Raw genomic sequence first — 12,685 nt, 5'->3', positions numbered from 1 at the left:
GTGGCTCTTCTATGTGCGTGTTTATGCAGTGTACATGATGCTACAGATTTCATGTGCAGAAAATTGCATTAGCATCAGGTAACATGCAGACAGCTTTAAGTACGACAGCTTCTAATTCAGAACTGAAAAAGGATGGGTATTTGACTTCTTGTCTCTTTTACATCAAGCATTAATTCAAACTGATATTAAATATCAATTGAGCAAATAAGAAATATTCCACCTTCCTCCAAATCTGTCATTTCTACATCCTGTGACCACCTTATCGGTACTAACATCATTAGGCAAACAGACAACACTACAGAGAATAAGAATGCCAGTCAACGTACAGGCAGTAAGAAAGCTCAAATAAATCAGAGAAATAACATGCTATAAGGCAGCCCACTAATACCAGAGTGTTTGTGTCTCTTTTGTCAGGTACATTCAAATAACAAATTAAAAAGTGCTTAAAGCATACACTTAGTATGCATACACTTAGTATGCTTTTAGCCATACGTTTTAGTAGGCCACTCCAATCTTAAATCATTCATGTTAACTGTTAAATCTGATAAATATTTGCATCAGCAGGTTTAGTAGTAGACACCGGCATTCAGAAAGGCCAGAACAGAACACAAGTGGAGTGCAGGTAATGACTGCTCTACAAGAAAAGAAAAATCCACTTGGAGATTTTGCAAAGGCACCGTCTCCACAGGAGGGTGACCTTCTCGGCAGGCCAGCTGGCCTTCTCAGGCACCGAGGGCCTTTTGTCAGGGCAATAAAGACTGATCTACCTGATCAAGGAGCCAGCACGACAGGCTCAAAGAAAGTCACTGCTAGCACTCCTCAGCTGTGAAAACTGTGCATGGCACGCAGCTTTGAAGCCAAGAGCACATGTATAATGTAAGAGAAAAACAGGGGGCAGGCATCCATCTTGTCAGGACTGCTGAGACTAGTGCCCTTTCAAGTTCAGGATCCTGCTTCCAGGTGCAGCCAACTGGAAAAAGACTTGAAAAGGTACAAACCTCTTTGTTATGCACCTGTTCCACTTCCCTTCAGCAAGAAATGTCATGTTGATACTTGTCATGAGCCTGACAGCAGCTTGATGTCCAATTGAGCCTGCTGTGCACCTGGCACACGAGGGGAGAAATGGAAGAACTTCTTGGACTACTTGTGCATTTCACTGGATCCTACGCTTGTGGCATCAAAGGGCACAAGCTCCTGGACAAGCTCAAGTGACTTCAGGTTATCAAATTCACACTCCTGCAACCGAACTTACAATTGCTAGCCATTAACCCACAAGTGAAAGCCAAGCAGACATTCACATTTTATGCTGAAACTACTTTTGTTCCAAAGTAGTAATATTCTGTAAGCAAGATGCAAAAAGTGAATAAGCCAAATAAGCAGACCACAATGAAAGAAGTGACAGTAACCTAAACGATAAAATCGTAGAATTGTTCAGGTTGGAAAAGACCTTCAAGATCATCAAGTACAACCATCAACCTGACCTACTCACGAAGTGCTATCACTAAACAACAACTCTTAGTGCCACTTAAGAGTCATAGAATCATTTAGGTTGGAAAAGACCTTCAAGGAAGAAAAGACCTTCACTTCACCCACCATGTCAGATGTACAGATGCTGTAATTTATGAGACAATTCCAAAGATAATTCTGTGTTTTCTGCCAGCCATCAACACCAAGGGGTTTTGGCTGAACAGCAGTTTTAGAGACAGATGCAGTGACCATTTCTGCAATGGCATCAAACTACTTAATGTTAGAACTAGTCATATAGATGTATGCAGATTGCAAACATTAAGACTTGAACAGGTGTATCCTTCAGGAAATATATCAACTTTTCTGGCAAGTCTTTGTAGTTTCCTGGAGCCAAGGATCATAATTGGACAGGATGAGCACCATTTTAAACTAATTACTATCAGGTCCCATCACTGCCTGCCTGCTATAAACAGCTCCCAGTTTCCTGCATGCACCCTAACAAGTTCCATCCTAACATGAGGTTGTTGAAGCACAGCCTCCCAAAACAGGCATCCCAGCGCACTCTGCCCCGCAAGTCTGACATGCCTTGGTTTTGGGAGACTGAGAGAAACAAGTTCTGTTATGAAAGACAAGCTATTAGGGAGTGCTTCAGACTAGACTAGAAGAGATTTCCTTCAGCATTACAGGAAATTTCACTTGCTTTTCCTGTAATGCTTTTGATATTTTTTTCTCCACTCCCAATCACCATTCATATCAAACCTAAAGCTTCTACCCTCTTCTCCATTTTTCCAAAGGAAAGTATTTGTAACATTCAGTGGAAAATGACCATGGATAAAGAGTGCAGTCACAGAGTTTAAGATTTACATTCAGAACCTGGCTGAAGGGGGAGCTCTAGAAGAACTTTCTTGGCCACAGATTTGGGAGGCCAAAAAGCAGCACAATCATTTCCTGCCTACCACAGGTCAGAACAATTCTCTGGAGAAAATCACTGCTTCAAGTCAAACAGCTGCCATTGAGCTCAATCCTTTCTTTCCTTGTTCTTTTCCAAAGAAATGCCCAATCTGCTTTCCACAATAGGACTTCCAGCAATTAGCCTCACGCTTTAATATGAAAAAAAAAAGTGCCTTGTTTGTATCTGGAATGTGTGTGATTTCACCTTTCAATCACATGCTTGGTCTTTTGCCTGCCAGACTGTATCCATGACCACACCACAATCTTCCTGCAGAGGTAGACTATAATCCATTCATACCTTAATCTTAGCGGCAACAAGCAAAACAGAGTTCCTGAGGTTAATCAATATTTATAGAGCGTTAGTCATTTATCTGTAAAGGCATTACAGTGTATTTATTTAACAGTGGCACTTCAAAGGGGCCAAGCTGGGCTGGGTACAAACCCTTGGCTAGGTACAAACACCTGTATGAACCCTCATAGTTTAGCACCAAAGTAGAATTTTCCCCCTCCCAAATGGGAAATTTGGTCTGCAGTGGTGTGTACAGTACTGCTGCTGAAGTTGCAGCCTGTGCAAGTATTAAGGACGGGATTATTCTAGGTGCACAGGACCAGTTAAGACTTGCTCCACTACAGACCTGCATTCACTAAGGATCACAGTCCAGTCCTGTTGGTTCAAGCAAGGTTGTCAGCTCCTCTCAAAAGACAAAGAGCCTTGCGCGGGAGCGAAAGCTACCAGTCTGGGGGGAGTAATACCTACCATAAATTAGGTTAATAGTTTTATATTCTCTTATAGGTAAAATATTTATCTTTTTTTCCCCACCTTTCTTCAGCTTCACAGAGAGAGAAACCATGCGTTCCAGAAGTAACAGTGCAGAAAGCCCAACCAGACCAAAGCTGTACCAGCAAAGGCCAAAAGGCCACCACAAAGAAGAGACAGGTTACAGTGGGAAAGGAAATGTGCAAGGAAGGCTGAAGGAGAAGGACGATGCATCCCAAGCCAGCACCATCCTAAGAAGCCCTAAGGCAGAGAAAAAAGAAAGTTCTTTCAAGAAAAGAGAGGATCTCTCTCGTGATGACTTGCTATTTCTTCTTAGTGTCCTCGAGGGTGAATTGCAGGTGACATTGTCTTACTTTGTTTTCCGAGTTAAAATATTCTGATGACATCTTTCCTTTCCTTTCCTTTCCTTTCCTTTCCTTTCCTTTCCTTTCCTTTCCTTTCCTTTCCTTTCCTTTCCTTTCCTTTCCTTTCCTTTCCCTTTCCCTTTCCCTTTCCCTTCCCTTTACTGCAAACATATGCTGCTCTCCTGTTAAGGAAACACCCTACCTAACTTGCCACAGGAGGACAAATATAAACTGCCAAGCATGTAAAAGCACAAATTACCCAGACATTAGAACAGCTATAAGCACAAAAAGATATCTTTACACCTCCCCTCCATGCAAATTTATTCACAACGTGTCTTTATCACACTGAAACACTCATGATCCATTGTGAATGATCATGTAATTCTCAAAGCAGAGAACTTACAAAACTTTCCTATTATGCTGTCTTGTTCTAAGTATTTTGATTACAATATATTTGCATTGCAAAAATTATCCAGAGAACATTGTAGAGACTTTAAATATCTGTTACTCAATTGTTTCTTATCTTCCATCCTTGATGAAGTCACAAGCATCAATCAGTACGTGCCAGGTCACCAGAAGCAGCTCACTCAACAGTGTTCTAATAGCTTTTGTTAGCATATCAAAATACCCATTTTATTTCCCATAATATACAGAGTAAGTATTGGGCGCCACTTAGCCCACAAGATGCTGGATTTTGAAGAAAGATTTTTTTCTATCTTGAAAAGGAGCCAGCTGCCAAGTGGCAAATGATGCCCATCCTGGCCAAACATAATTTCAGGAAGTGGGAGCCGGATTTCCAGCGAGAAGGGAGGAGATATTTCTATGGCAGGCTGATTGCACAGAGGTAGTGACAGCCACTTGAAACTGCTCACAAGCAGAGAGACAAGCAAACTGGCCAAAGCAGCATCAACGCTTGCGTAACATGTTTTCAGAGTTTACTGCCTAGACGGCGCCTGGTAATTCCATTCTGAACATACGCATATGTATTTACATAATACATGATAATAGAAGTGCTTAACAGAGCACACATGCATTATGAGTGTTTTTGATAGATTTTGTACCAACCTCTGAGGGTGCAGATTTCTACAGAGCATTTCAATATAAGAATGGAGCAATTTATGTGTCTGTGTAACATTTTTGTCTCCTGCTCACTTGCTGTTTCTAAATTTACATTAAAATTCACATGTCACACATTAACCTAAAACAGTCCTCTTTTCCACTCAAAAAAAAAAAAAGACACATATGTTTATATATATATACATATATATATGTATAACCCACATCCACAGACACACTTCAGTTCTTAAGATTTAAAACTGGAACAGAATTAAATGAGAAACTGGAAAACAATGAGCCTGACATAAAAATTTTAAATTGTCTGACATTCAAAAGAAAGCATTATAAACGAAAAAGTGGGAAGTCCTTCTTTATTCCTCATTTTCTACCTCCAGGAATGCCAAGTCATATCTCTATAGATCATCTGACAATCCCTCCATAATTAAGTTCCAAAGTTAGATGCCATTGCCCCCTGATTCCAGACTTAAGGTGCACAAAGACCACTCTTCAAGCTTTTTTTCTGCCATGACATGGATTAGAAATTGACCTTTTTTTTTTTTTTTTTTAAACACAGCCACAAATAAGAATATAGAAGTGTTCCTGCCTACAGCAGTCAGACCAAAATTATTAACATCTCCTGATACACCTCTCTTTCCCATCTCCTCCTTCCAGGATTCATGTGTCCTTGGTTTTGTTTTTAACTGAGATCATTGCAAGCGATGGCTGTTTGAGGGAGCTGATGTAGTTGTCCGCGTAATGGAGGCAGGGGCAACCTCCACCACCAGGGGATGCAGGAGAAGCAGCTGGGCACAGCCCTAGGGGAGTTGGTGAGCTGAGCCAGCTTGTCCCCCAGTGGAAACACTGAGATAAGCAGAAGTGTGACTTCAAGACAAATAGCACAGTATTTACAGCACATATTCAGTCTACTCCAACTTAATGTCTGTGAGTTCCTAACTTTATAATAAAGAAGTGTTTTTGTTGTTGTTTGTTTTTTAAAGGGCAGAGAGAATCTATAGCCCATTTCAAATCCCGCAGACACATACAGTATGTTCCTCCAGCATGGATTTACAGAGCAATGCCATAAAATAGAAGAAGTTACGTGCACCTGCCAGCCTGTGCAACCAGTTCTAAAATACACACATGGAAGAACATATGGAGAGCATACCTGAGAACATACTGTATCTACTCTTCGGTAACAGGGTGCCATCAGATATAAGATTACAAAAGCAAATGCAGTGACATTAAAAAAGAAAAAGTATAGTGCACATTTTTAGGTTATACTTTTTAAAACTACATGATTTTTGGATATCAAATAGCACCACTTTTTTGTTAATGCTTACCTTTCAAAATACTTTTACTTTAGCATGCATTCACAACTTGAGAATGCCATTATAGCAGCTAGTTCCAAGAAACTTGATGCTGCAAGGTTTGTTACCTGAGAGCACGTACATGAGTGTATGCACATCTACACGTCTGTAAGTACAGAAGGCACTGTCTAATACATGCATGCACACATACATATACATGCACACAGACCCCTTCTGTCAGCTTTGCAGGCAATTAATCTTGTTTTAAAGAACTGCCATTATTGCATGGTTTTGGAATGTGTTTTGTGAAAGGTCACATCCCCTGCACCATATACATCCCTGCCCTCAGCACGCAAACATGCTCAGTGCAACAACAGATGTAGGCTACTCCAGGCTGGTTTAATCTACAAAAGCCATCCTTGCATCCAAACCATACATTATGTGTGACACTTTTTGTCCTCCAGAACCACGCTAACATCTTGTACTAAAAATTAAATATCATCTTCTAAGGCCACAAGTCACTTCTTTTTTCTCCAGAAATTTTGTACTGTGAATGCTACATGCTAGTCCTGACATGGCATTTCAATCTCACTGCTAACAATGTACTGAAGCATCAGTGAGGGTTCTGAAAACCCTGTGCTTTATGCAGGACTCATAAAACGAAAAGACCAATGCTTCCCTCATGCTTTACCCATCTTCATGTTACTATTTTGGGGCACTTTACATATGTAGCATTCTTCAGTTTTTTAGTTTTCTTAAAATCAGAAGTAGAAAGTATCCAACTAACCAGTAAGTACACAAACGCAGCTTAACAAAATAAAATCTGATATTGTCTTTCTGCAGGCTCAGGATGAAGTTATTGGAGTACTTAAGGCTGAAAAAATTGACTTGGCTTTACTTGAAGCTCAATACGGCTTTGTTACTCCCAAGAAGGTATTAGAGGCCCTCCAGCGAGATGCTATTCAAACAAAGGCTGCGCAATGGCAAGAAGATATCTATGAAAAGCCTATGGGAGAGGTATGAATTGTACTATTGACATTTAACCATAATTAAATTCATAGAATAATAGAATAATTTAGGTTGGAAAAGACCTCTGAGATCATCAAGTCCAACCATTATCCTAACACTGCCAAGTCTACCCCTAAATCATGTCCCTAAGCACCACATCTACTGTTGGTCTTTTGAATACCTCCAGGGATGGTGACTCAACCACTCCCCTGGGGAGCCTGTTCCAATGCCTCACAACCAATTTGAACAAATTCAACAGAAAAGATCTCACTGACTTTAGGGGAAGAAAGGTCTACGCCTAAAGTCTATCATGAGTGTAAATGGGTCCACTAATAAAAACAGGTAGCTAATGATGCTCACTTATATCGCACCCTAGGGGCTACAAACACAGACATGTTTATGTCTACCTCAAACTCTGCTAATCAGCCTTCTGTTTCTGATACTCTCCCCACACACGCACCCCTTTATCCAAATCCAGTACTCCTACAGACAGGTAGCTCTCTCTCCATTAGCCTCACAGAGGCCATGCCACCAGCGGCTGGTAAGGACATGTGCGGCAGTAATGTCACACCGTCTACCTTTACACATCCCAACTCCCACTAACTCTACAGGAATTGCAGGTATGCATGATTGGGCTGAGTAATTAATTGTCATTAGAAATTTCACCCAAGCAGAAATCTAATATGCTCACGTTATACCTAGGTAGTACTTGAATTTCTCTGTAACGGAAGCCGTACTTTCTGGACGTTACATGGATTTCATTTCTGTCCCGCAATGCAAGTCACTGGATAATATAGGCCCTACATATCAGTACTATTTTCTTCCCCAAATAAGAATTCCCAGTGTCTCCAGTTGAATTCAGGCTAACATTTTTTAATATGCTGCTCACTACAGATAATCATCCTAAAAAAAAGTAGAAATTCTGAATAAAATTCTTCTACCAAGTGTTTTCCAAGGTTCCTGAAGAGAATCATACCTAAGAATACAGGGTTCACTTTAGAGAAAATTGTCAGGCAAAGGTCAGCACTCATTTCAGAGGCTCAGAGGTTAAACTCTCTGGCTATAATCTGAAACAGATAAAGTTCAACTGTGGAGGTTAATTTATTTTAGAACGTTGTGGCATTATGTCACAGAAATTTTGAGCACAAATGGAAATGATTTGAAGAGAAGTCCAAAAGGGTTTGAAAACATAAGTTCAGTCTGTTACTTTACATAAGTTTCTACACGCTTTTTCCCCTCTTACACTTAATGGCAGAGAAAGGATTTCTAACACCACTGGATTTGGCAATTCCAAAAGGCAAAGGTAAACATCCTATGAGCAACTGAAAGTGTAGAAAAACCACTAGCACATACAAAATCTTGGTAAACCAAAGGATGCCATAATTGGCAGGTATTTCACATTTTCAGTTTTAAACCCCCTAAATTAAGTCCAAGACACATTTTATTTTTGCTTGTTTTTTTTCAGATGTTTATAAAAAACAAGGGAGGAGTAGAAGCAGTCACAAAGTATGGGAAAGGACCATTTCATCTCCCCCATGCCTCCATGACGATGTACCTTTGTCTTTGCCCCCACATTGCTATTGATTCAGTGCCTCTACAGCATGTTTCCCGTTCTCTTAGCAGTTTAGTGTTGTAGCCTGGAACACAAAGGATCTTCCCAAAACTCAACTGAAGACACAGTGAATTTCAGAATGCGTCTAAGATTACTGGCCTTTTAGCATCCTGTCACAACCCACTCGTCTGTCCTAAACTTTAGGAAGTTTCTTGGCAAATTTGTTAAAGACTAAATAGTGGTAAAATTTGGTGAATAGACAGCTTTACTCAATAGCAACAGGATTCACAGGTGAAGTCTAACAAAATAGGAAACTGCAAAATTCCTTTGCAAAATTTATGAGGATTGTGATAGTTCAAAACCATGTCTTCCCCATCTATGAGAAAGTTTTTTTTTTGTTTTTTTTTTTTTGTTTGTTTTTTTTTTTTTGAAAGCAGAGGGTTTCTCAGGCAAATATGCTCTACAGCGATTTCTTCCTACAACCTAACAAATGCCAGATAAGCTTACGTATTCCACACAGTTCAGGATACAATAAATTGCTTATTGTTTAAAGGGGCATAAGAGAAAGGCAAATAGACTTTCTTTGTTTTTGCTTCTGTCTGACATATAAAGGCCTGAAAAGGTTTTCCATCTTTGCATGGTTTATAAATTTAGATGATTGAGTCAGTTATTCATGAAAAACTCTGGCTTCAGATCAACTGCCACTTTTCTGGAATAGAAAACGAATGGTATTCAACATTCTAGTAAATCCTGCAAAAGAACCATTTTCCCAGATTCAAGCATCAGCAAGAAACAAACAAAAATGTCACAAAACAACACCCCAGAGAATGGGGATGTAGGAAGAGAAGGAGAAGGCAAAGAGAATTTTATTATAAAGAGATTATTATAATAAAAAGAGATTTTATTATAAAGAGAATTTATTGCGGAATTAACGGTGTCTTCTCTCAAGTTTCAAACCTTCATGGAATTAGAAAGACAATTCTGGTTTATGACTGTCCCCAGTCTGCAATTAGTCAAAGATAAAAACTGTGGGACCTTACTGCTTGAAATTAGGTGAACAAGATCTCCTACCACTTTGAGAACTTCTCTAAAAGCAGCAAAATTAGAGGAAAGCCTATATTCTGCATCAGTCAAGGAAAATTCAAAAGTGAATCCATTTTTAACACCCCAGCACCAATCAACTTGAGGAACAAAGTGTTCTCATCATCCTTTTAACAAAGGATATCTGACTGCATCCTCACAATGTCTTAGAAGTGTTGGTCACAACTTTCAAGCGAAGACAGTTATAGGTCACCAGTAGGGTAGGAGTCTCTTCCAGTCATAGGAAGAGATGCTGACAACACGGCATTCAGGAAAAGGAGACCAATACATCTGCATGGAAATTTGGCTCACTTAGGGCTGAAAAAGACAAGGGAAGAACTGCTCCCATAATAACCCACAATCGTAAACCCAGGATTATACATTTATACACACACAAAGACCATGAGGATATTATTAACAGGAGTAATATTTCACTAAACTTTGGATAAAGAAATGTAACTAGCTTGGATTTTATTCTGGCCAAGCGCCAAACTCAAAACAGTCCAAAGAGAAAGACAAAAAGTTCAGTTCCAATGTAATGAATACGAGACGCACCATCTTATTTTGACTTCAGACACAAGTCAGTGGCAAAATGTTTTTAAACTATTAAATTCCTGTGAATTTTTAGCATGCTGAACTATTCACAGTTACGTAAGACCATGCCTCCAATTTTCCATTGCATTGTACAGTATGTTCAAGTATTAATTCTAGCAAAAAGCCCATATGGTTAGCAAGAACAAAACAACAAATCACTTAATTAAGATTTTATCACTTCAGTTTTCCACAGAAGACATTCATACTGCTGCTTATTAGTCCTCTTGGTGTTTTTAGCCAAGAACTGTATATGCTGAGTAAACGTGTGTGCATATGTATAAATGGACATTTTAGCATGTGCACATTTAGCATTTGGACAGAGTAATTTGAGGAACAAGTGGCTGCTGGAGAATGCTCCCGTGAGAGGATCTCGTGCTAGCAGGGGTTCACACGACTTCTCCCTCGTCTCTGCTGGAAATGTGGGAGTCAGCCACAAGATCTCCTGGGGGAAATGCCAGAGTCAAACTTGCTCCCCAAGGACATGCCCTTATCGGACAATGACACACCACAGAGCTTCCCAGCACATCACGCAGAAGCACAGCAACTCAGCACCAGACCTTTCCTCATTGATCCCGCAGAGAGGGAGAGGCACACTGCACAACATGGCACACAAAGATCACACGGACAAATGCCCATACCCATTATGTGGCTTACAGCCAGTTCTCAAGGGTCTGCATTAATCACAGTGAGCTGTCTCTCCAACTCTCTTTTCTGATATCGGCCTCTACTAGGAGACAGACCCATCATCTCTCCCTTTCTCTCCGGAGTGTAATCCCAAACTCTCATCTTCACTTTGTCCCCAGCCACAACACTTCCCCACCAACTGTGACTGTACACAGCAGAACCAATTTGACAGGGTTCTTTAAAAAAATCCAAAATGCATTTTCTAATCTGAGCAATAGAAGCAAAGTGCCACATGAAAGGTGGTTTTGATGCAGCAGCTTAGTTACTTGCCTTTCTCATCCTTTCACGTACACAACTCTGCTCAGGACTCCGATGTTCTTTTACCCACTTCCAAACTCATTTCACTACCCTGCCTTGAACACACACCTCGCCCATCCCAACCACCAGTTTGTAACCCAAACTGCTAATCTCATCACTGCCAAAAGCACAACTGCAAAGTGAAAGGCACTGGCAGTGCTCATTGAGAGCTGCAAAACAAAAATCTGGAGTTACTACCTTTCTTCTTGAAATTAGTTAATACTGCTTGAAGTAAGCTCTTGCAGCCATTCAACAAATACTCTAGAGCAAATGAAATATCCTGAACCCATAAAAAAACACTGGCAGGTCCCATATCCTTCACAACCAACTGTGCAGAAGCAGAAATATTTTCTATTTGGTTAATGTTGTTTGCATTGATTAGTTTGACTATTCCTCATCTCCATCAAGCATTTATATGATGGGAAACTGGAGTCATTTGATTTATGACCAGCTTTCAGCCAGAAATTTCACTTTATTTTCTTGTGATAGCAATTTACGCATCCCCTCAGATTCTCACGTGTGCTTTTGAAGCACTGGTCCTATCTACAAAAATGCTCGTCTTCATTTTCTTAGCCCCATCCATGCAGGCTGCCCACCTAAACAAATTAGAACTTCACACCTTTGCCTTCTTCCCTCACCTGACCTCACATTGAGGGCTGAGACCAGCAAATGTCGTCATGCAAGGCTGATGCCCAGTTCGTATCAATTTAAGCAATACAGGGCCACAGCTGCAAACAGCACCAACACAGAACTTTCTCAAAAAGCAGATGGCAGGTTGCTTTCAGAGGACAGCATACATTCACCTGAAAGCGTGGCCACTAAAACCACAAGGAGCAGAAACTCAGGCGATGGTGCTTCATGCATCTGTGCAACAGCTGATCCAAAACCTCCCTCTGAAATCTTGGTGGGGGAGGAAGGTCGATAAAACACAGTGAATATTTTCTCTCTCTTTCTGTTAAACTAGTAGCTGAATAAAAGATTTCAAAATTTGAAATTCTCCCTTCTGGTGGAAGAAGAATGTTCTGAAGTCAAAAACAGCCAGTTTTCTTCAACTTGACCTTTTAAGGCAATTCAGTTTTCAACCCCTCTCGAGACACAGAAACACATGTGACATGGAAAACACAGCCAAGATACTAGAAGAGGTGGCACTTCTTTGCTGAGAAAGCTTGCATATTCAAGGGTTTTGATAAGAAACGTTTTTCCCAAGAGATGTCCTACTTTGGATTCATGATTCTGGAAAGCATTGACCTTGCAAGAGTAAAAGTGCCTTAACTATGATTCTATGAACTCCAGTGAACAGGATAGGGGCATGGGAAGTCTTAACAACCTGCTGTAATACCACCAGAAAGCAGCTGAAAAGGACAGTCACAGCTTTCTTTATATATTTAAGGTCATGCATGAAATCAGCTCAGGTGTGTTGCAACAGAAAAGACTCTGATGTCATATGCAGAAAGAACAGGCCATTTTCAAAATGAGTGGTCATTTCTGATGGAATATTCTGGACTCAAACCATCTTCAAAGTCTTGTCAACAGTTCTTATTTCCTTATTCATGTCAGCATCACCATA

At 40.3% G+C, this 12,685-nt stretch overlaps 2 protein-coding genes across 4 annotated transcripts in view; one reads left to right on the top strand and one right to left on the bottom strand.

Annotated features, from left to right (window-relative positions):
• CMSS1 (cms1 ribosomal small subunit homolog) overlaps nt 1-12,685 on the bottom strand; it is a 239,465-nt gene that overhangs the window by 149,642 nt on the left and 77,138 nt on the right. The gene's annotated exons all lie outside the window — the stretch shown is intronic.
• FILIP1L (filamin A interacting protein 1 like) overlaps nt 3,253-12,685 on the top strand; it is an 84,802-nt gene continuing 75,369 nt past the window's right edge. For both annotated transcript variants that reach the window (XM_066990384.1, XM_048058151.2), the window contains exons 1-2: nt 3,253-3,534; nt 6,747-6,920. In XM_066990384.1, the coding sequence (XP_066846485.1) occupies nt 3,268-3,534; nt 6,747-6,920 (441 nt within the window). In that variant the 5' untranslated portion in view covers nt 3,253-3,267. The remainder of the gene's footprint in view (nt 3,535-6,746; nt 6,921-12,685) is intronic.

This window comes from Anser cygnoides, chromosome 1 (genome assembly GCF_040182565.1).
Source record: "Anser cygnoides isolate HZ-2024a breed goose chromosome 1, Taihu_goose_T2T_genome, whole genome shotgun sequence".
In the NCBI taxonomy this organism is placed as follows: Eukaryota; Metazoa; Chordata; class Aves; order Anseriformes; family Anatidae; genus Anser; species Anser cygnoides.
Note: the sequence above shows the minus strand (reverse complement) of the source record. Positions and strands in the feature narration are given on the sequence as shown.